The 22,185-nt window shown below is 31.1% G+C and overlaps 1 protein-coding gene across 1 annotated transcript in view; it reads left to right on the top strand.

Annotated features, from left to right (window-relative positions):
• Positions 1-4,485, top strand: part of LOC139511881 (homeobox protein Hox-B4a-like) — a 6,990-nt gene extending 2,505 nt beyond the window's left edge. The window contains exon 2 of the mRNA XM_071299019.1: positions 3,855-4,485. Within this exon, the coding sequence (XP_071155120.1) occupies positions 3,855-4,168 (314 nt within the window). The 3' untranslated portion in view covers positions 4,169-4,485. The remainder of the gene's footprint in view (positions 1-3,854) is intronic.
• Positions 4,486-22,185: the final 17,700 nt, after the last annotated feature.

Here is a 22,185-nt window from a genome sequence, read left to right as displayed (position 1 = left end):
GCGAAATAACAACACAACGGACACTTTAATCAAAATTCAGATTTAAATATAAAGTTTTATAAGTTTAAAACCTTCATTTATCAGACTGTTGCTGTATTTTGATGGAAGATATGTAGTGATTTCTCCCAACTCTTGATATTTTTACTTTTGTACATCATGTGCTTGTAAACTTTTCGACTTTGGTAGCCCTTACTTGAGACAGACAAAACTTTATTGGTGTACCCTTACTTCCACTTGAAAATGGATGATGTGCTACATAGAACTGAATGGCTTTTTTGTTTTTATGCGCTTATATTAATTCGACAACTCGACTGCAAATGAAAAAAAAGTCATTAACATCTTGGTTTTATGGTGTTAAAATCTATTTTTAACTTAAAAATGATTTAGAGTGACTATTCGACGCTTTTTAAACTTAGTAATTAAAATACCTTTGTTTCCAAGTTAGATTTTTTAAGAAACTAATAAGCAATTCCAGATATTTATTTTAATAATAAAGTGCACCTGCTTGTTATAATTAAGGGGTCGTAATTTATAAACTAAGCATCTTTTAACTAATTGTCTCGAAGTCTCGAAGTAGTCGTTTCTATTTAGATGTGTATATAATAATGATTGTCACAAAATAACCAAAATCGGTCTGAATACAATTTTGATTTCCAAAACATCTAATGATGAAATAAGGCGGCTTTAGTTTACAAATTTTCAAAACGAGAGAGAGAGAGAGAGAGAAAAAACAGTTTTCAAGAATTTAACACTAGCAAGAAAATTTGTAAATACTCATAAGTATATGGTGTAAAAATACATAAGTTACTGAAAGAAAAGTATATATCAATTGAAAACTATATATAACTCTACTAACAAATACAAATACATACTAGTGTCAAATAAATATTAATTCATTCAAGGATTTGTATATACTATACAAATCCTTGATTCATTATATAAAAAAAATGTACTAATTAATAATAAAGGTACCATAAGAAATTGAACTGGTATAATATTATATATTTAATGGTTCTATTAAAAAGATATTCATATTCACATATGTTTACCGCTTACTTCATATTTCTGACATCTTCAGCTCGGAAATTACACGAAGAACACCAATTTCATTTCTCAAGAATGTAAGAATATAAATGTGAACAAATCATAAAAAAAAAACATAAATAAAACTGCCTTTTATTTGTCTTATCACCAACCGATGATGTACAAAAATATCGGAGTTTTCATCATAAATAATGACTTTTTAATGAGTTTCTCATTTTTCAAAACACTTTATTTTGTATGCCTGTCTCCTAAACAGCTGCAGATTGACATTAAAACCTTTAAAATGTTTTAATTTACCAGCCATAACATTTTTTGGTTTGTAATTATTAAAATTCTTTTTTATTTTCTTCTTTTTTAATTTTTTATATTAAATGCGATGGAATAAAGACTGTCACTTTATTCTGGTCTAGACATCTATTTGTATCATTTGGTCTTTTTCTTTTTCTCTTTGTTTCATTTCGTTAAAAGGTCAGCTGCAAAGACACAAACCACATACTAATGAGTTAGAGGCATAGTGTACTTGTGACTGGTATATTTTTTCTCTTTATGCCCCAAAAATCATTAGAGTTGTCATTATTTGTATAGACACCGCTTATCTGGCCGCTATCGAAATTATGAGTTTAAATCAATGTTAACTATAAATATGATAAAACTTTGGAATAATCTTGAATCGATTATCTAAACTATTGTTTTATGAAATTCAAGATTATATTCATTTCAATAGTAATGTTCTTTGTAGTCTCATTGGCTAATATCGATTTTCAATTTACTGTGATACGGCTGATTTTGTCACATTAAGTTATCCTTCCGAGAATGTAATGCCCTTTTAAAGCATTTATGGTTCATGACGCTAATAGCAATTCGAGATAAATATAGTGAAAATAACAAACGAGATTTGATACTTTTCGCGGCACACAAAGTTTGTTTCAATGTTTCCACTTGTCCTGCCGGAAATTTCGCACGCTTTTGCAAAATTGTTTTGAAAAAGTTTTTGTTATTTTTAAAAAATCTACTGAGCTTTTGATGTAGTTTTTTTGTAAAAGAAAACTTTTATCTTTATTGTTTATATTACTAGTATATAGTTTTAAGGATATACATCAGATACAAATAAATTCAGCATCAACAGTTACACACAAATACACTCAAATAGAAAGTCGCTTTACTCCATTTCAATCTCCAAATCTACTCGAGTCGAGACAAGCTATGCATTTAAAAGATTCTTCTTGCGTTTTGGTGTTGAATCCTGGATTCTAAACACAAAATCTTCTTTAACAGGGTTCTCTCTACCTCAGCTATGTCACTAAAAAAAATGAAATTATATATTTAAATAAATGATGCAACGAGACCCTTTGTAAAAATAAATTTTACTGCTAAAGATACATTCTTTATTCAAAAATGATTTTTAAGTGAAAGTTTATAAAAATATCCTCTAAACCGTCCACCCTTTTTCATGACCTAAAAATTAAAAAAAATGTCTGGCCTCTGCCAGACTTTTACATTTGCGACCAAAGACATTGCGTGAAAGACGCTCTATACACCAAAATATTTGTCGAAAATAAAACCCGTTTGAACACATATCGAACTCGTTTTAGCACCTCTTTTCAAGCTATGAATATATAATGGAATTAATACTCATCCTTGAGGACTTGACAGTATGGCATATATAGAAACAGAAAATAAATGGTTTATTTGCGTGCAGATTACATCGATGGAGTTTCTGCAGAATATCAAGCTTTTTGAATTTTGTTTTGATCAACATGAATAACAGTTAATATTGACAAATGGCGGTTGTCGTGAAGATAATAAATTGAAAACATCAAGGGAGGAAAGTACATCGGAAACAATGATGATCGTAGCAGACGTTAGCACTTGTACGCCATCTTGATGTCTATTTAATATCACTAATGTTTAAACAATATTTTATTTATTTTTGTAAGAAAACTCGATCAAACGTATACCCTGTTACTTTTCTTTGAATATATTTTTTGCACATAAACATTCGCTTTTTCTTATCACCATTTATCAGAAAATCTGCAAGCGGTGTGCACTCGATTCCCGCGTATAAATATCATATCCTACAGTTGATGGATTTGATAATTGTTTTCGTCATGCTGCACTTCATGGACTTTCAAATATCTTGCAGTTTAAAATGTATCTTTTTTCTATTTATTTCAAGTCAATACTAGATTTTAAGAACTTAAGTCCGTTGTTAAAGATGACATTATACCGTTCTGTTTGATCACTGTATGCTTTTGAATCCGCGACTCTGAGTTATATATATTTTGCTTTTCGAAACTTCAATCAGTTAGGTTAAATAAACTATGAACGTAGATGAATGTAGGCTATTTTACATCTTTTTCGGTCATATATAGCTCTTCACGTGTTTCGGTATCTATACATCCTTGGCCTTCACATTTTTGGCTTGAGCATACCTGATGAAGTTAAATTCTGAAAGGTACTGTGGTTGGATAAAATTAATAAAGTGTTATTTTCATAATTATTCTAGAACAATATATTTGGACAGGCGATGATATGGCGACTACGATTAGATTAAAATGTTTTTTGCCAACAACAGATAGTTTATTCTCTATACATTGATACGGCAAAGTCATATTATTAGGTCTTTGAGAATTATTAAAAATAATCGACAATGCACGGTAGTGTAAATTATATATGTACAATATAGATGCTAGAGTTTTGGCAATTTAGCGCCAACTTACATGGTATTTAAATTAGTTTTAACTAAAATAGAAAATTATGATCACATTTTATTTATATTGGCTATTTAAAAATGTTGTTTTCTTTTACAGGAGACAATATAATTTCGGATTCTAAACGGAACAGAACTGCATATACTCGACATCAGGTGCTTGAATTGGAAAAGGAATTTCATTTTAACAGATACCTCACGAGGCGAAGACGAATAGAAATTGCACATACTTTGTGTTTATCAGAGAGACAAATAAAAATCTGGTTCCAGAACAGAAGAATGAAATGGAAAAAGGAACATAAATTACCAAATACGAAAACGAGGCTTATGGACACTGTAACATCACCAATGGACACACACCATCAGTATCTTCATGCTATGGGACTACATCCCGCCGATTTAACGCAAATCTAGTCAATTATAGTTAGAAATTGTGATTTTTATTTCCATGACAATATTGATATGTGACTACAAATTTCATCTACAAATGAGATTTTTATACCAAAGATGATTTGATTTATAAAATCCGGACTATTTCAAATTGCGCAGTCTACAAAAAGTGACGTTGCAACACGCGTTTGTGGGCCTGTGTTTATTTATAAATCCGACATGTATGTCCCCCTGTGAGCATTGTTTATTTGTATATAATGTTGAGATTGTTATGATAATTGTTGTTTCAGTGATGAATGTTTTTGTCTTCAGATCGTAAAAGTAAAGTGTATAAAATACTACGTTTCAACTTCATTTTTCATTATTTAAGAATATTGATGTATGATTTCTACTCTATGACCAATTTCTATAATGAATGCATTTTCCCTGATTCCTCGGTCCTCTTGTACTCTAGTCCAGACAAATATTTTAACTGCGGCAACCTCGGTTTGATTTATACTGGTATCCTATTAGTATCTGGGTGAAACCAATATGCAACCAAGAAGTCTGTGAACATGCTCCGACATGTATATACATATAGATTTATTTGATACTGTAATTTTTGCAAAAATTAAGATTACAATTTTTCAGTCAAAATTAATCTTAGACGGTTTTTGGCAATTCTATCTGCTCCAATTTTGACATAAGGTTCCTGCATGTATATTCACATCTATTGCTTATTTAATTTTAACTCTTAGTGTACTTGGTACCGGCTAGTTCATAAAGAGGAATTATCTTTAAGTTCAATAGTTGTCCGAGAATCACTAGCAAGGATTTTAATATAAAAAAATAATTTGAAAACATCACTTAATATATACATTTCGCGTTTCTAGATTTACCTTCACCAGAAACGCTCAAAGCTGAATATTTGAAATATGGTGTATAAGAACCGAAACAGTTGAAGACTTGATAGTTTTAAAAATAACAAAGACTGCCAAAAAAAGCAATCATTCAAAATACCAGCAAAACATTATAAAGAAAACAAGAATAAAAAATATAAAAAATATATATGGAGTAGCAAACTAAGCAATCCTTCTTTGATTTTGGTTGTTTTTGATATGTGAAACATTATTTCACTTAGACTAAATTCTTTATTTATAAGGCTTAGTAACTATGGTACTGCAATATCTCAATATTCGATATAAGAAGAAAAAATTAAGCTGAAAAACCGAACCAAATGATCTCTTACATCATAACAATATTTTATTGTCACTATTTTCTTCTAAATTTTCGTGAAAAATTTATTGAAACAATTTTAGCATAAAATATTAAATCTGTAATATAACTTATGTGTTATGGTTTCGGAGCAATTTGTTTTTTTTTAATAGAAATATTAAGATAACTTATTATTCACGACCAATTTAAAAGCATTGAAAGTCCAGTGGTTTTTATATAGCCCACTTGACCAATATGAGTATAGACCGAAAATTAACAAGGACAGCTTTTTGTTCCAGATAAAATAAAAATGATTTTAATATGCAAAGCAAGTTATACAATCATGCCGTACCACAAACACAATTTTAGCGGCCTTCATCCTTGCCATCGACTGTAGATACTAGAAATACACATTTTTTTGTCTTTAACTTACTTGTAGTTGATTGTGAGGCACCAGTGTTATGTTTCTGTTCTATACATCCTTTGTCTTCAAATTTTCGTTTTGAGTTTTGAGCGTTCCTGGCGAAGGCATACATCCACATGTAATTTCTAATGGTTTGTTTTAATTTGTTTGTATATTGGAGATCTGTTGGTGTCCACAGATAGCCGGAGAAATTATTACCTTTCCGTACAAAGTGTTTAAATTAGTGGTCATCTTGCGCGCAGGTAACTCGCTGACTACGCATATTTTGTTGTGTGTTTTTTGTATTTGTGATTTTGTTTTGTTCATTATTTTGTAAAGTTATTAGGCCGTTAGTTTTCTCGTTTGATTGTTTTTGTGTTTGTCATTTTATAGCTGACTATGCAGTATGTCTCTGCTCATTTTTGACCTATAGTTATTAAATTCTGTGTCATTGTGTCTCTTGTGAATAGTTGTCTCAATGGCAATCATATTACATTTTCTTTTTTATATTTAATTTTACGACATTTGGTAAGCAAAGGATGAGATTCAGGTGAACGTGAAATTGGTTAAATTCCCACACACTTTGTGCTTCTACAAAGTTAGTCTTTCTGGACCAGTTGTTTATCTTTCTTTGTATTTTCATTGTAGGGAAGTTGTCGGATTTGGATGGTTGGTGTTGTATTATCCAATATGCTTGTTTATTCCTGCTAATCAATTTTAGTATTACATCTGAAAATGCATACATAAAATTGAATTTTGAGAAAGTGAAAAAAAAAACCAACAATACGACGCACGAAAGTGAATAATCATGTTTTACCGAAAGATGCTCGAAAGTGCAAATGACATATTCATTTCCACCCTAAAAGTAATAATGCCAGTTTGACCTTTGTTGTCATTCAGCATTATTTCATAGTCACGTGACAGTTTTCTTGGAAAAATAAGACTCAAGTCTCTAATACTTTGGAAGAGTCACATATCATACATCCAAAGACCATAGGCTACTTTAATATGCAGTTACTAGTCTATTCCTATCAAAATAATAATAAATTATTGCATTGCCAAAATAGAATCGATTCGATTTAATGCCCACGTTCTAGTAGGCTCGACAGTCACTAGTAAACCAACAATGACCATCTGTGACATGAATATGACGTAATACAATGATCTGCAGCATAGTTCACCACACAGAATGCAAACACCCTCGGCTATACATCTATACAAATGTTCTGACGATGTTACATGGCAGATTTTACGGTAGTATTCCTGGAAATGTAGTTATTTTCAAAAATGTTTTGTTTTTCGTCACTACATAAAAATAAACTCATCAAAGATACCAGAATTTAAATTTTATATTCACGCCAGATGCGCGTTTCGTCTACAAAAGACTCATCAGTGACGCTCGAAAAAAAAAAATGTAAAAAAGGCCAAATAAAGTACGAAGTTGAAGAACATTGAGGACCAAAAATTCACAAAAGTTTAGTCAAATACAGCTAATGTTATTCTATTCCTGAGGTAAAAAAGTTTTGTTAATAGTTGGTGATGTACATATTTGCATCATACATTTTGGTTTGTAGAACGTACAAACAAGGGACGAACTGCAAGTTAGTATTACAAATATTTGTAATCCTTCACTATAACCCTGTCTGCAAAGTGTGGTAACATAGCGAACATTATAGAAGTATATTTGTAATATCCTTCATGTAATGGGATTGTGCATGGTCTCCTGTTTCATTTGATGATATCATTATTCTTTTTGCTCCCCTTTAATTGTCTTTTGGTGATATTTTGTCGATGGGTTGCTGTCTCATTGCTGTATACCAAACTTTTAGTATTAAATGTTGAATGCATGGGGGTAACAACATGGTATCCGCAACTCCTCCTATACGATGAAGGTAACATTCAAAGAATCTTATCTCATAACATTATTGTATATACATGTAGTTCCTTTTTTTCTCCATTTTATTATTTTCCCTTATCATTTTTATTTATTTCCATAACATAATTAACTTATAAGGAGACAAGGTCGGGATATACAACGAACCTGTTTGTGATTTTGATATTCTGGTTTTATCTAGCTTTACTCTGATCTCTTTTGGCCAATATTTTAAGTCTTTATAATCAATACTATATACTAGAGTACACGTACTTTACACTGAAATAGTTTCGGGAATTCAAAAAGTGACAAAAGTAGTTGAATAAATTATAACGAATTTTAACAAGGATAACGAATTCTCTACAGAGAGTTAGACTTGAATTCATACCCATATATGAATATGATTAAGTAAAAAAACATATACAAATTTCGAGAAGAAAGCGTCATTTCTAAGTATACAGACGTATATATCAGCAAGGTAACACAATGCCCAAAAATCGATAGTATTTTCATTCAATATGTGGTTATAGTTACGTCATTATTATGTAACACGGCGTTTTTTTAATAACATTTTTAATTGGGTCATATATGCAGCATGCTTGAGGAAATATTTCAATATTGACACATCAAAATGTTTTACATTAACCTATATTATAATAATTTAGCAAGTGTTTTACAATTTTTGTTGTTTTGTGTACTTATGTACTAGTATTTGTTTTAAAAAAAAAAAGAAACAATGAGATCTGGAATAAATGAGACAACTATCGACTGGAATCAAAATAACATGGATGTAAGCCAATATGTATACATGCGTGTGATTGTATGGCCTTCAACAATGAACAAACCTTACAGTATACTAAGCAAAACAATAGGTCATGACACAATGATAAATCCAAAAGAAAAACATTTATAGCAAAACAAATATGATAAATATGAGCTTTCACATGTTTATTTTATATTAGTATTATGTTATTTGGATGGAGAGTTGTCTCATTGGCACTCATACCACATCTTCCTATACCTATGACAAAGCCAACAGCTCAATTACAACGTCCTGACTTAAGATATACAAATACAAAATGTTTCGGGATTAAAACGGTTTGTCTTAATGTTTTGATAGAAAATTAGAATATATGGTATGCATGCTATTTAAGGTTTGCCTCACTATAAATGTTTAAACTAAAAGCAACAATTTAATGAATACAAGTATAAATATATATCGTGAGAACAAACCGTCGTAGTTTACCCTATCACAGCACCTGAGACATGCACCCCCGGTTTTTTGGTGGAGATCGTGTTGTTTATTCTTAAGGAAGCTGGCTTGTCATGTTTTGGATTTTTTGACAGATTTTCGGAATCCTCTGGTTTTATCCATTTAAATGCATGGAAAAAATTTGCACGGTGACCCCCATTTTTCTTTTTATAAATATTTTACATGTATAATGATAAGCAATCTGTAAAAGTCTTAAAAAATTTTAATTACTTTTTAACAGTTTTTGAGAACTTCAACTTGTCAATGATAAAGCTATGAAAATTCAAGAGAGAATATTTTCCCGCCAAAATTTCAATGGCATATATCTCGAAAACAAGCACGGCGACCTATATATTTTGTTTGCTCTTTGGATTCCTTTAATAACCCCCTATCTATATAAACTAGTGTTTTGAAAAGTTAATTACTTTGAAACTGAGTAGCGAACTCCCTTTTAAGTTATCAATGAATATAAAAATCGATAAACAGATACATTATCATATGATATTTTTATGTTTAATACTATTTTAATTGAGAAGTTATATTCATATTTCTTTTTATAGACGTATTTGAGTAAAAACCTTTTCGTGTCTTGCAAAACAAAAAGCAACGAACCTAAACAACCAAGCATGATTGCTAGAGTTGTAGACAGTTATGGTGAAAGTCAATTAACTATTGAATGACAATTATATAAATGACCATTGGCTGCCTGACGCCTACCACCACAGAGTTAATCAATACTTATAACATCCGATTCAAGCTGCTGCTTTTTGTTTTCGAGCAGTAATGATAAATAGGGTTCAATAAGTCTCAATAAGGCATACCAGTACAAGTTAGTGGAACACTTTGTCCAAACTTGTATTATTTCTGTTTATTTCTTCATTGTTATGATTCCTACAATATTCTGAACATTATCACAGGGAATAAATGCATGTTCGAACCTGTATACAACTTCTGACACTTACGATGAAAATTTTACAAATTATAGTAGTTTTTTTTGTTGCTTTCATGGTAATCTCTTATTCTCTTATCTAGAATTTTGAAAGAAGAAATTTTGTTACATTTGGCAACTCTTTACTGTCTAAGACTTTCACTTTTTTATGTTTAGTTTTTGGTGTCTTTACCTTTTTTATGTTTAGTTTTTGGTGTCTTTACCTTTTTTATGTTTAGTTTTTGGTGTCTTTCACTTTTTTATGTTTAGTTTTTGGTGTCTTTACCTTTTAATATGAAAACAAAAAAAGGTGATGTTTGATTTTCAATCAATGTTACAACCGTCCAACAAAGATCAAGGACCAAATGATGTGTATGTCACTGCAACAACTAAAGGCCATTGCATGCTGTTCAACAATGAGCAAAACCGTTACCAAATTTGGTGGTTGTATCTAATATCTTTAGCTGATTGTTTTCGAATTTCATTCCTATTACCTGTCCGCTACATTTACTTTATATATTCAAAAGATTTTAACATACGTCTTTGTACTTATGTTAATATTTTATTTTACTTTTTCTAAACAATTACGGCCCTTTATGGCTTAAAGGAAACTAGGAAGATGACTTTTGTCTATTGTAAACTCGACCTCGAATTTATTCGTTCTTTCCCTCAGAAAAACGTTATTAAAACTTTATGACTGTCTTTAAAAGGTAGTCTCTTGTTGTTTGTCCATTACCAGTATTAAGCGTTAATATTTACAATTAAAGTCGACTTTGTTCTGTACATCCATATCTTATGCCATTTCTATCAGCTGTGACTCCTAATGTATATATGGAAACTGTATACTATAAGGTGTTTTCATTTTGATCCTATCATAGTGTCAGCTCTCAGCCGTAGATCAATGCCAAAGTTCAGATCTGAAATTCATCCGTTTTTCAATAAAATGATTTAAACCATGTAAACAGTATTTTTTTTAACATTGATCGAAAATAAAGCTGACACGCGTTTGCCGCTAGCGAAATTTAGACGGCGATTTAAAGCCTTGTCATGAATATGATCATTTTATTGATATGAAATAATCAGGTTACAAATTTATCTTAATATGGTTATGTTCAATCAATGCAAAGGTAAACTGCATGTAATCATTAAACGCAGGTGTAATTATCAAATATGATATGCAATTAATACCTGTTTGAAGTTTAGTCATCTTCTAATGCTATTAATGTTTGATATTGTTAATCATATGATTGTATTACGAAATTATAACAAAATTATTAATGATAACATGCATTAGATTATTAATAATTAAAAGTTCAAGTCAAGAAAAAAAAATCAAAAAGCAAGATACGCTATACGTAGTTCATTAACAATATGACTCACTGTTAGAATTAGAAAATTGCAAACAAACAAAAATGTTAAACAATACACAAATAAATCCAAAACAAAAATTTGTTCGTAGATGGCCCACATGAATGAAGCAACGATTTGAAATCTAGCACTACAACACTACCAATGGATTTACCAGATGATATTTACTTTAAAAAAAAATCTTGACAAAATAAAGATACTGATTGAATGTAGAAAACCGCTGCTTCTTATATAAAAATTCAATTTAAAATTAATTTAACAGACAGGAGAATTACCACACATATACAATCACGCATGATGAAACTCAGTCAAGATACATGTGAAATGCAATTTTGTAACGCTCAAATAGACGAACAAAATTCACATTTGGAAGTCAAATTTATGCGATGTAATGTCATCATTTCCATCGTTATAAATATAATGGAATTTGGAGCAACTGTCATACAAGTGAGAGGTTAAGCTACCTATAAAACCAAGTTAAACCACCATTTTCTAAATAAGAAAATGCCTGTACCTTTTCAGGAATATGACAGTTTTTATCTATTCGTTTCATGTTTTTGAGTTTTTGCCATTTGTTTAGGGACTTTCCTTTTTTTTTTTAATTTTCCTCGGAGTTCAGTATTTTATAATTCCATGTGTTCACTTTGTTTTTCCTAAAACGGAGGCTTTCAATGAAATTGATGCAATATATAATATATTTGATATTGAAAGAAAAGTTTTCAAAGATATATAAATTCACTTCTTTCTATACTAATAAAGATTTCCAAAGCCTGAGTGAAAACGCAAATAATGACGGAATCAATTTAAAAAAGACAGAAGAAAAGAAGCATGCTTTGGCTTTTTGCAATAGCATGCTTTTAGAAAAAAAACTATAGATAATATATGTACGATATGTATGTATACTTCTACAAGTTTCAGTTCTCATGGCTATGGAGAAAAAATTAAGTGCAAAACGTTCGACACGCCATAAAAAAAGAAACATATATTTGAAACACTCTTCATGTCATATTTTACTTGACAATTTCAAAATTTTAAATCTAAGTATAACATGTCACGTCTGGCGATGAAGAGATCCATTAGACATAACTTATAATTATATAAATTGCAAGACTTCATTTTCAACTCTATGAGTCACGAATGGGTGAATTTTCAACTATTCAGCAAGTTATTTATTCTTGTTACAAGACAAAGTACGTTAAAAAAAAAATTACATTTTATATCTGTATTGAAAATATTAAATGTATTTTCGTAGTATTTTAATTCTTTTCAAACAGGCAGAGTTGTATTTTCCTATCCCATGATGCAGTATTGATTTTATCCTATATATGTTTCCTTAGTTACCATAGTCCTACACATTGGATCGACGATTGCTGTATAGCTATTTTGGCTTAAGCATGTTTTTCTTCTACGGAAACCAGCAAAACGGCACTCACGAAACCATGCATTATTCCATTAATCTACGAAAAAACTTGATTGAAATACACAAGAGTCTTTTTATACACTTTGTGAAATTTGGTGTGCGTGTCTGTGTGTTTGTTTGTTCTTAATTGTGTGCTGTCATGAACTGATATCATTGATTATATTTATATTTATTCTAAACTAAAATACAATACAGTTGTATGCATATAAAGGTTTCCAAGGTAAATGTTTAAAATTGTGGTTTGTATAAAGCTAAACGTTAAATAGATGCAGGGCATTTAGAAAACTTCCATTGCAATACAATCTGCATAGTAAAGATTGTTAATTATTATCAAATAGCCCAAATGACCTCTGTTATATTTCTAACTTGATTTATCGTACATTTCGGTCTTAGAGTTGGCAGCAAATTAGTAAATCAAATACCTACATGTTATTAATCATAGAATAATTAATTAAAGAAGATTTTAAAACAATTTCATTTCAGGTGTACGTCCTATACGTTATGTGTTCTATTTTGATACCAGGCTGTGTCATCCAACGCACCATTTTGAAAAGAAGCCACGTAAAAAAAATCAACATTACTTAAAACAATAATGTTTGAAAGTTGTTTTTTTCAATCCATATTTATAACATTCTTAAGAAGAAATTGCGGCCATCTGGTTTGGTGGACTTGATTCATTTGACATAATTCTGAAAGAGAACAACAAGCATTATATCAAAGCTACTTGTTATATTTTGTTACTACACGTAAAAAAAAAATTCTGACTGATTTCACATTTCATTTGCCAATCATTCCACATCTCATGTATATTGTGTTAAAAAAAGGTCGATATGCCTTTATGTGTTTCTTTGATACATATGGCGTGGCTCTGTACTTATACATCCCGACATTATATTTTTGTGCTATTGTAATTTTTTGTATGCTTGTCTTATTCGTTATTGCTTATGTACTTTGTCTATGTATGCACTTTTGTGCTTCTTTGTTACATATTTGTTTGTTTTATAGTGATTAAGTTTATAACACAATGTTGACTGCTGTACTCATATGTTTGACATTTTTACAGTTTTTGTCAGTTTGATTATTTCATATATAATTGTCAATATAATGGAATTCGATGCGACTGTCATATAAGTGAGAGGTTTAACTAGCTCTAAATCCGGGTTTAATACACCCTTTTCTACATAAGAAACTGCTTGTAACAAGTCAGGAATATGACAGTATGCCTATTCGTTTAATGTTATGGAGTTTTTCATTTTGCCATGTAATTGATTAGGGATTTTCCATTTTGAATTCAGTACTTTTGTGATATTTACTTTTTATAAATTGAGACATAATACAGTCAATATTGCTTATACTATTTTCTCTTTACAATACTGCGTTTGTTTAAGAAAGTGGTCGGATAAAAGTTTTATACAAGCTCCCTAGAACAAGTATTCATTATATCCAAATTAGTCAAGTCCTTTTAGAGATAGGTGTCATTTAAAAAGAAGTGTCACGCGATAGTCCAAGGATTGAAACCGGCCAAACAAAGTTATTAAAAAAAAATATGAGCTGTTAGTTATAAGTCAATAAGACCCTACGACGCAAACAAAATATTTGTGAATAAAATGTATTTAATATTTATTCTGAACACCTTTTAATTCCTAAGCATCTAGTCCACCATTTATAGCAACTAATTATAAAATTATTTACGGCGCACGTAGATGCCATTTTTCATATGGTTGTTTTTTTACGTAACTCTGAATAAAAGACAAGAAAGGCAGCATAATTAAAATGACAATTTACAAAAGGTCGCGTTGAAAGAATTGATATACGTATAGAAATAAAGAGATGTGGTATGATTGTCAATGAGACAACTATCCACCAAAGTTCAAATAAAGTGTTGATTTAAGCAATTATAGGAAACCTACGGGAGCGGGAGTTTCTCGCTGCATTTAAGACCGATTAGCGAGCTTTGGCTGTTGTCTGCTGTTTGGTTGGGTTGTTGTCTTTTTGACACATTCCCCATTTCCATTCTCAATTTTAGTGTACTTCCCGTTCTATATCAGTACATTTATTGGGACTTTGATATGATAAATGATTACGCTTGAAAGAAAGTCGAGGGCATCGGAATTTGGGATATGCTTGCTATCGAGAAATTGAAACAGCAATGTATAGTTCTTTAAATATATATTTATGTATAATATTGCTTCTTCTCTGCACTATAAGATACTACTCTGATTTTAATCAAGGCCGACACATTTTACAATTAAATGGTGTACAAATTATACTCTTAATTCAGGCAGCTAGTCTAACCGCGATTCATGATAAACAATACCCTTCATTAATAAATTGCCTATTATTTCTATGACCAACATCGAGATTCAACCAACATGATAGTTTTATGGCGGTCAAATTTGTGCGGGAATTTCTCGTTGCATTAAAAACCTGTTGGTGACAGACCTTCTGCTGTTGTCTCTATGGTCGGGTTGTTGTATCTTTGACACATTCCCCATTTCCATTCTGAATTGTCTCTATCTAGTTATGTTTTGACGCTTGGTTGAAAATAAAATAAAAGTAGTCCGATGCATATATATGACCTTGTAAGGACAATACTGAAATGGTCTTGTACACAAATAATCTTGTAGGTTTTACCAAACGGTTTGTGGTCGAACTTTTATACATTTTACTCCAAAGTTAACAGTGAAGGATAACATTTATCTCTTATGAAGTCAATTTCTAGTAGATTTAAACCCCATTCTTAGTTTGACTGCTTTAGTGATAGAAATACAACGGAAATTAGCCTTACCTTTTCTTAAAATACGTTAAAATACGTTGGCTACATTTTTATTCATGCATGACACAACATCAAATGTTGCCTTTATGCACTAAAGAATGTTTTATAACTTGTTATCTATTAAAAACATTCAATACACACAAAAAAAACCACGAGAAAAATGTTGAATATTTTTTTTCTAAGTCGTCACAAGGTGAAATTTTGTGGGTTTATTTTAAAAATTAGTGGATAATGCGCACCTGTTGTGATCATGTTGTGCGAGAAACATACAAACAAGAAAATAATGATCTAAACTGGTAAAGATGACATCAAACCATAAATAAAAACTGTAAACATCAACCCCTTCTTATCAAATGCCATGTAACTAAATTTTCCCTCCAGAAATATCTATATCATGAGGTACCAACACAATTAAGATTGGGCCAAAGTTTTCGTCACATACTCTTTCGCCTTCGCTTCGCAGCATACTCGTTTATGACAATACGCTTCCTCTTGTAGATTATATACCCGATGATGAAATTATCTCATTGACTGAAATCAGGGTTTCTGTGCGTTCAAACATTAGATTTAATGATATATCCTTGCGGGAACCTCATCTTGTCCGATAATTTTTCCTGGGGCTACTAGGAATACATTACTCCGTACTAACGGACAGATTAGTGTAGAAATAACGTGTCACTAACATTGCAAACATCTAAAAAGTGACAAGACACGACCCCTGACCTTGTTTTGCATAAATGATGATATTAATTGTCGTTAAATATGGATCATTTCAAAAGTACATCTTATAAGTATGACATTTTATGAAATTTACAGTTTTATGGTGTCATATAATTGCTTAATTTCTTCACGAGCAATTTAATGGGAAATTGTTAAATATGCTTTATATCATTCGACAGTTGGATGATACGGAAAGGACACCGAGCTATTATAAGCTTAGAATTCTATGGAAAATATTCGGTTACAGGGTACTAATGATATCAAAAGGATATCCAAACACATTAAACAAAAACAAACCGATAATGCCATGACAAAAAAACGTAAAACGGTGAAAAGACAAACACCAGTACACAAAATATAACATTCAAAACGGCAGACTAAAGAAATCTGCCAAAAATCGGGGATGATATCAGGTGCACCGTAAATTGTTAGACGGTGGTGTTTTATGCTTGAGTGCATGTGATCCGATATCAATTGCAATTTGTTGGAGATGTAGTTTTCCTCAAATGTTCACTTTTTCATGAAAATCAACTATGAAGTTCATACAATATTCATAATAATGTAATTTGGATGTAACACGCCTTTTGATTGGATATCCGCTTACAGACATAAGCTAATCATGTGACTGTGACGTCATCAACGTTTTTTTCATGATTTGTTTTCCTTAAAATTAAAAAGAATGATTGTATATTTTAAGATATACAGTGTAATCTAATATAATATTGTTGAATATAAAAGAAAATTATCCTTTTGTTTTAACTTCGCTGTGTGGTTGTTAATAGCGGTCTGTAATGTGGTGTATTTCAACTTATCATATACTGTAGTAGTTTTTTTAGACCAAAAACAACTCTCTTTGTTAAACTATATAACAGAGCTCTATCTGTATAGTTAAAAGAAATTGTTTAGTTTAAAAAGTGTAAATGAAAAAAAAATGTATTTCATCTCATAAATATGTGTAGCATTTAAACATATTTGAATGCAGGTATGCTATTTTTTTATTCCTTTTATTTATTTTTCATTTAAAAGTTTTTTTTAGATATAGTTTATACCTGTGAGCCTTTCTCTGTATGATATATTCAATAAAAAAAAGGTAGAATGGTTCAAAGGAGAAAACAAAGAATCATTAGCCGAAAACAACACCCGACAACCATGACCAAAATAAAAAATAAAAAAATAACCAACAGTCCACACAACTCTCACACTTAAGAAGGTAAGTAACAAGAAAACAATAAAAACATACTTTCAAAAAAGTGAATACAAATGACATTTACAGTAAATGACAAGTGTCGTTTGTTTTTATGTTTCAAACTATAACCACGAGCAGGTGCGTGAACCTGCGAGATTTCTTTATAAAAAACAACACCTAATAAATTAAATGCGTCCGAAGCGCTTTTCTGGATTTACTTTGATCATGCAGAAAGGCGTAGAAATGCGTAGAAACGCATAGAAACGCTTATATCCGAATATGGGAAAGCCAAGCGTGTACGAGAACTGAAACAGTTTTATTCTAATGTTAGAAAGTATAAATTATACCTGAGTAATACAACACACATTGTCCATTTAGTAGTCTTGATTAATTGCTTGCTTTGAACCGAAACTAAGTGGATTTTTTTGAAATTATACATTTACTTTTAAATTTAATTTAGCATTTAATAAATGCAACAGCAAAACAAAACATTAAATATTAAAAGAACCGTCGATCCGTCACATATTGCACCTTCTTAATATTCATTGATATATTTTAACAAATCAAACATAGTACTCTCAAGTCGTAATTCGTGTTAATTTGAACCGTTGATATAATTTGTGAAGAATTTTTGTTACTTAATATTTACTTATTTAATGTTATATCTCGTCTCCCTTTTTTAAATACATGCATATACCACCTTTGATAAGTATTTAGTATGACGATTAATTTTAATTTCTGTTCTCATACTATGAACAACAAATTTATTTATTTTTGTAAAAAATGATTCCGTACTCAATGTACTCCTTACAACACAATTATTTTTATTTATTTACCTGTGTACATTATTTTTTCTAACGACATTTTTTCTGCGGTCAAATATTTTTTTTAATAATTTTTGATATCATCTCACCCCCTTTTTTATTATTAATTTTGTATTTACATTTTTTAAAAATCAAATTTACTTGTTCAGTGTATGTTTACTTGTTTTGTTAATTTGTCTTTTGATTGAGTTAATCGAATTCATTTGTACATTGAAATCCATGGGTTCAAACAATTTTATAACTCTTTGTACGAATGAAAAACAGCTATGGATTTCTAAGAAAGAATAAGAGAGAGAGAGAAGACATACAGAAGCTTATCAAATACTAGTACATAAAGACGTAAAAAAACAGACAAAATCATGACAAAAAAGAGGAAAAACGAAGAAAGGTCAAACAACAATCAACAAAATGCTATACAGAAACTTAGAGCAACATAAAAATCCCGCCAAAACCGTTACCTTATATGACTAGATTGACAATAATCAATGTCTGTGTTACTGTTATTTTGAAACATGACTGACTTACACTGCAGATATACCATCATTTATCTACATCATATAGTCTTAATACATACAACACCTCAAGTATCAACATGATATATGGATAAAGTATCTAAAGTCAGAAAAAAATCTGACCTACAGGCAATATGAAAAAATATTTGCCCTTTCAGCCACAAATGTCATATGTTTACTTTTTATGTTTTAATTATACATTTTAGAACGGACATAATTTGTCTTCGCCCCCTGTTTCCTGGGCTGACTCAGCTACTTGCATAAGTTTAAGCTTTCACCAAATATGTTATATTATGTCAGCATTGGTGTTAAGTTATATCATAGATGAAACCAGCTTTTTGTACTACACTCTTCAACTTCGTACTTTATTTGGCCTTTTTAACCTTTTTTTCGAGCGCCAATGATGAGTCTTTTGTAGACGAAACGCGCGTCTGGCGTAAGTATTAAATCATTTCAATCGTAGTATCTATGATGAGCTAATTTCCAGACCGTCGATTGACAGCTTCATTTACTGTATTGACACTTTAAATAAATTGTGTTTATTTTAGAATATTTTCTTTGTTGACCAAGACTTTCCAAGAATGCAACAATACGTTTTAAAATCAATTCATTTCATTTTATTGGTGTGAAATCCAAATATTGTGTTGTTCCCAAGACAAACATGACAATAAGTTTTTTTATTTTTTATTGTGCGCTGATCTTTATTAACAAAAGCAAGATGCGATATGACTGCAAGCGTTGCTCACTATATACCCCAAAAAATACAACGAAATACAGTGAATTTCAAATATAAAAATAAGGAGATAGTGTATGATTGCCTATGAAACAACTCTCCACAAGAGACTAAATGATACAGAAGTGAGAAACTATAGTGCACAATACGGCCTTCACCAATGAGCAAAGCCCATACCGCTTAGTCAGATATAAAAGGCACCAAAATGACAAGTATATAAAACGATTAAAACGTGGAAACTATAACAGCCTAATTAATGTACAAAATAATGAACGAAAAACAAATATGGTATACACAGCAACAAACGTCAACCACTGAATTAAAGGCTCCTGACTTGGGACAGGCACATACATAATGTGGCGGGGTTAAACAAGTTTGATGTCTCAAGCTCTCCTTTAACCTTGCACAGTTGTGTAACAATACAACATAAGAACAAACTATAAACATCAGTTGAAACAGGATTAACTCATCAGATGGATGGATACAAATAGAAATACATCTTATAAATACACAGAGTTTACGTGGCCGGGTACTTGTACATCACAACAACCTACATGGTAAAACCCAGTTTCATGATTTTATCTAGGACTGACATCGTCAACAGGATTGATAGAAGTTCTTCGTGATAAGTGCCTGTACGTTAAATTGAAATACTGCATTTGTATCTGTTATGACGAGCCTGTTGTAAGATGATTTTTGTTTTTTATATTTGTCCTAAACGAAATCTCCCAATTTTGTCTACATGTAAACCATGTATTTAAGAAAGCTTGTTAGAATATTACATATACCCTTCTATTTAGCAACACTACTGAAGCATTCATTGTTGCTAAAGAGCTTCGGAAACAATCATAATAACAGAATCAGATATTGGAAATTAACCACTTTTATGGTTTTCTATTTCATCTTTTCATCCATAAGAAAGTGACATAACAGGTTGTATAAAATTAAATTAAAAAAAAAACGGTTTGTTTTTTAATATAAAACTAGAAGCTGCGGTAAGATTTTCAATGAGACAACTCTCCACTAAAGACAGAAGTACAAAGATGTTAAAGATTACAGGTCGCCATACCGTATTGTAAGCTATAAAAGACATCGAGATATTTATTTCAGAATAATAGTTCTTCCCAAGCAGGACGGGGTCTATAACATTCAGACTCTCGTTGAAAAGAAATCACGACAAATTCGACAAAATCCTCACTTTAGCAAGTATTCTCCTGTACTAATAGTTGACAGACAATACTTAGAATTACCGCACTCTATATAGATTTTTCTATGAGAGATATATATAACTGAAATATGACCAATGATGCAATTGCAAACTAAACATTCAATAACAACAGATGTGATAATTTATTAGGCAGGGCTCTGACAATAAAGTATATCGGGTTATTTTCGTGGTTTTCATTGAATAAGGTATACGAAATATTTTGTCGGAATTTATTTTGGCGATTTTGTTCTATCCGCGAAAATAAGCGAAAATTTACTCCCCACGAAAATAACCCGCTAAACGGTACTTTGTGTGAAATTTAGATGATAGATATAGTCTTTTTAGTAAAACAGAGAGAACGTTTCACAACACACCATCGGACAAAGTAGACTTGAGAAGGGGTTTCATGTGTATCAAGACCCTTTTTTTTTTTATTTTACTATAAGGAGACAGCGAATCATCATATGTGAAATAGATCAGACAAAACCCCTGACAAAGTGAACAAGAGTGCACACACTGATATGTCTCGCCTTCTTTACTAATCATTGATATTATGTTATTAGTCTTAAATATAAAGCTTTATTACAACAGTCACATAAACTTAACAAACACCAAGAAAAAACTAAATATTGACCTTTGAACCATGACATGAGGTCAAGGTCAGATGCCATGCCAGGCAGGCATGTACAGCTAACAATTCTTCTATACATTAAACATAGTTGACCTATTGCTTACAGTTTAAGAAAAACAGACCAAAACACAAACACTTAACACTGAGTAATGAACCATGAAAATGAGGTCAAGGTCAAATAAAACCTGCATGACTGACATATAGTTCATAAAATATTTTCATACACCAAATATAGTTGACCAATTGCATATAGTATTACACAAGCCAGCTAGACATGTACACCTTACAATCATTCCATATACCAAATATAGTAGACCTTTTGCATACAGTACAAGAAAAACAGACCAAAACACAAAAACTTAACTATAACCACTGAACCATGAGAATGAGGTCAAGGTCAGAAAACACCTGCCAGTTGGACATGTACACCTTACACTGCTTCCATACACCGAATATACAAGACCTATTGCTTATAGCATCTCAGATATGGATTGACCACCAAAACTTAACCTTGTTCACTGGTCCATGAAATGAGGTCGAGGTCAAGTGAAAACTGTCTGACAGGCAGGAGGACCTTGTAAGGTACGCACATACCAAATATAGTTATCCTATTACTTATAATAAGAGAGAAATTAACATTTCAAAAAATCCAGGTCTTCCACCTTCTAAAATATAAAGCTTTTAAGAAGTTAGCTAACGCCGCCGCCGCCGGATCGCTACCCAATTGTCGAGCTTTCTACGACAAAAATGACGATACAAACAACAAATCATTGAAAACAATACACAGAAAACTAAAGCTTGCGCAACAAGCACACCCCAAAACAACTGAAAGTGAATTCGGGTACTCTGAAGTAATACGTAGGTGATTTTAAATTCTGATTAAACGCCATTGTGATCGAAAAAAAGTTTCATTCAACATAGAAGTGATGTTGCATTTTAACAAACTTGCTATAAGACATTGCCTTTTTAACCCTACTGCACGTTAATTCCATAACACAAATACATGGCCGAATT

The sequence above is a fragment of the Mytilus edulis genome, chromosome 2 (assembly GCF_963676685.1).
Source record: "Mytilus edulis chromosome 2, xbMytEdul2.2, whole genome shotgun sequence".
NCBI lineage: Eukaryota > Metazoa > Mollusca > Bivalvia > Mytilida > Mytilidae > Mytilus > Mytilus edulis.
The sequence above is the reverse complement of the archived record's forward strand: the minus strand, read 5'-3'. Positions and strand labels throughout refer to the sequence as shown.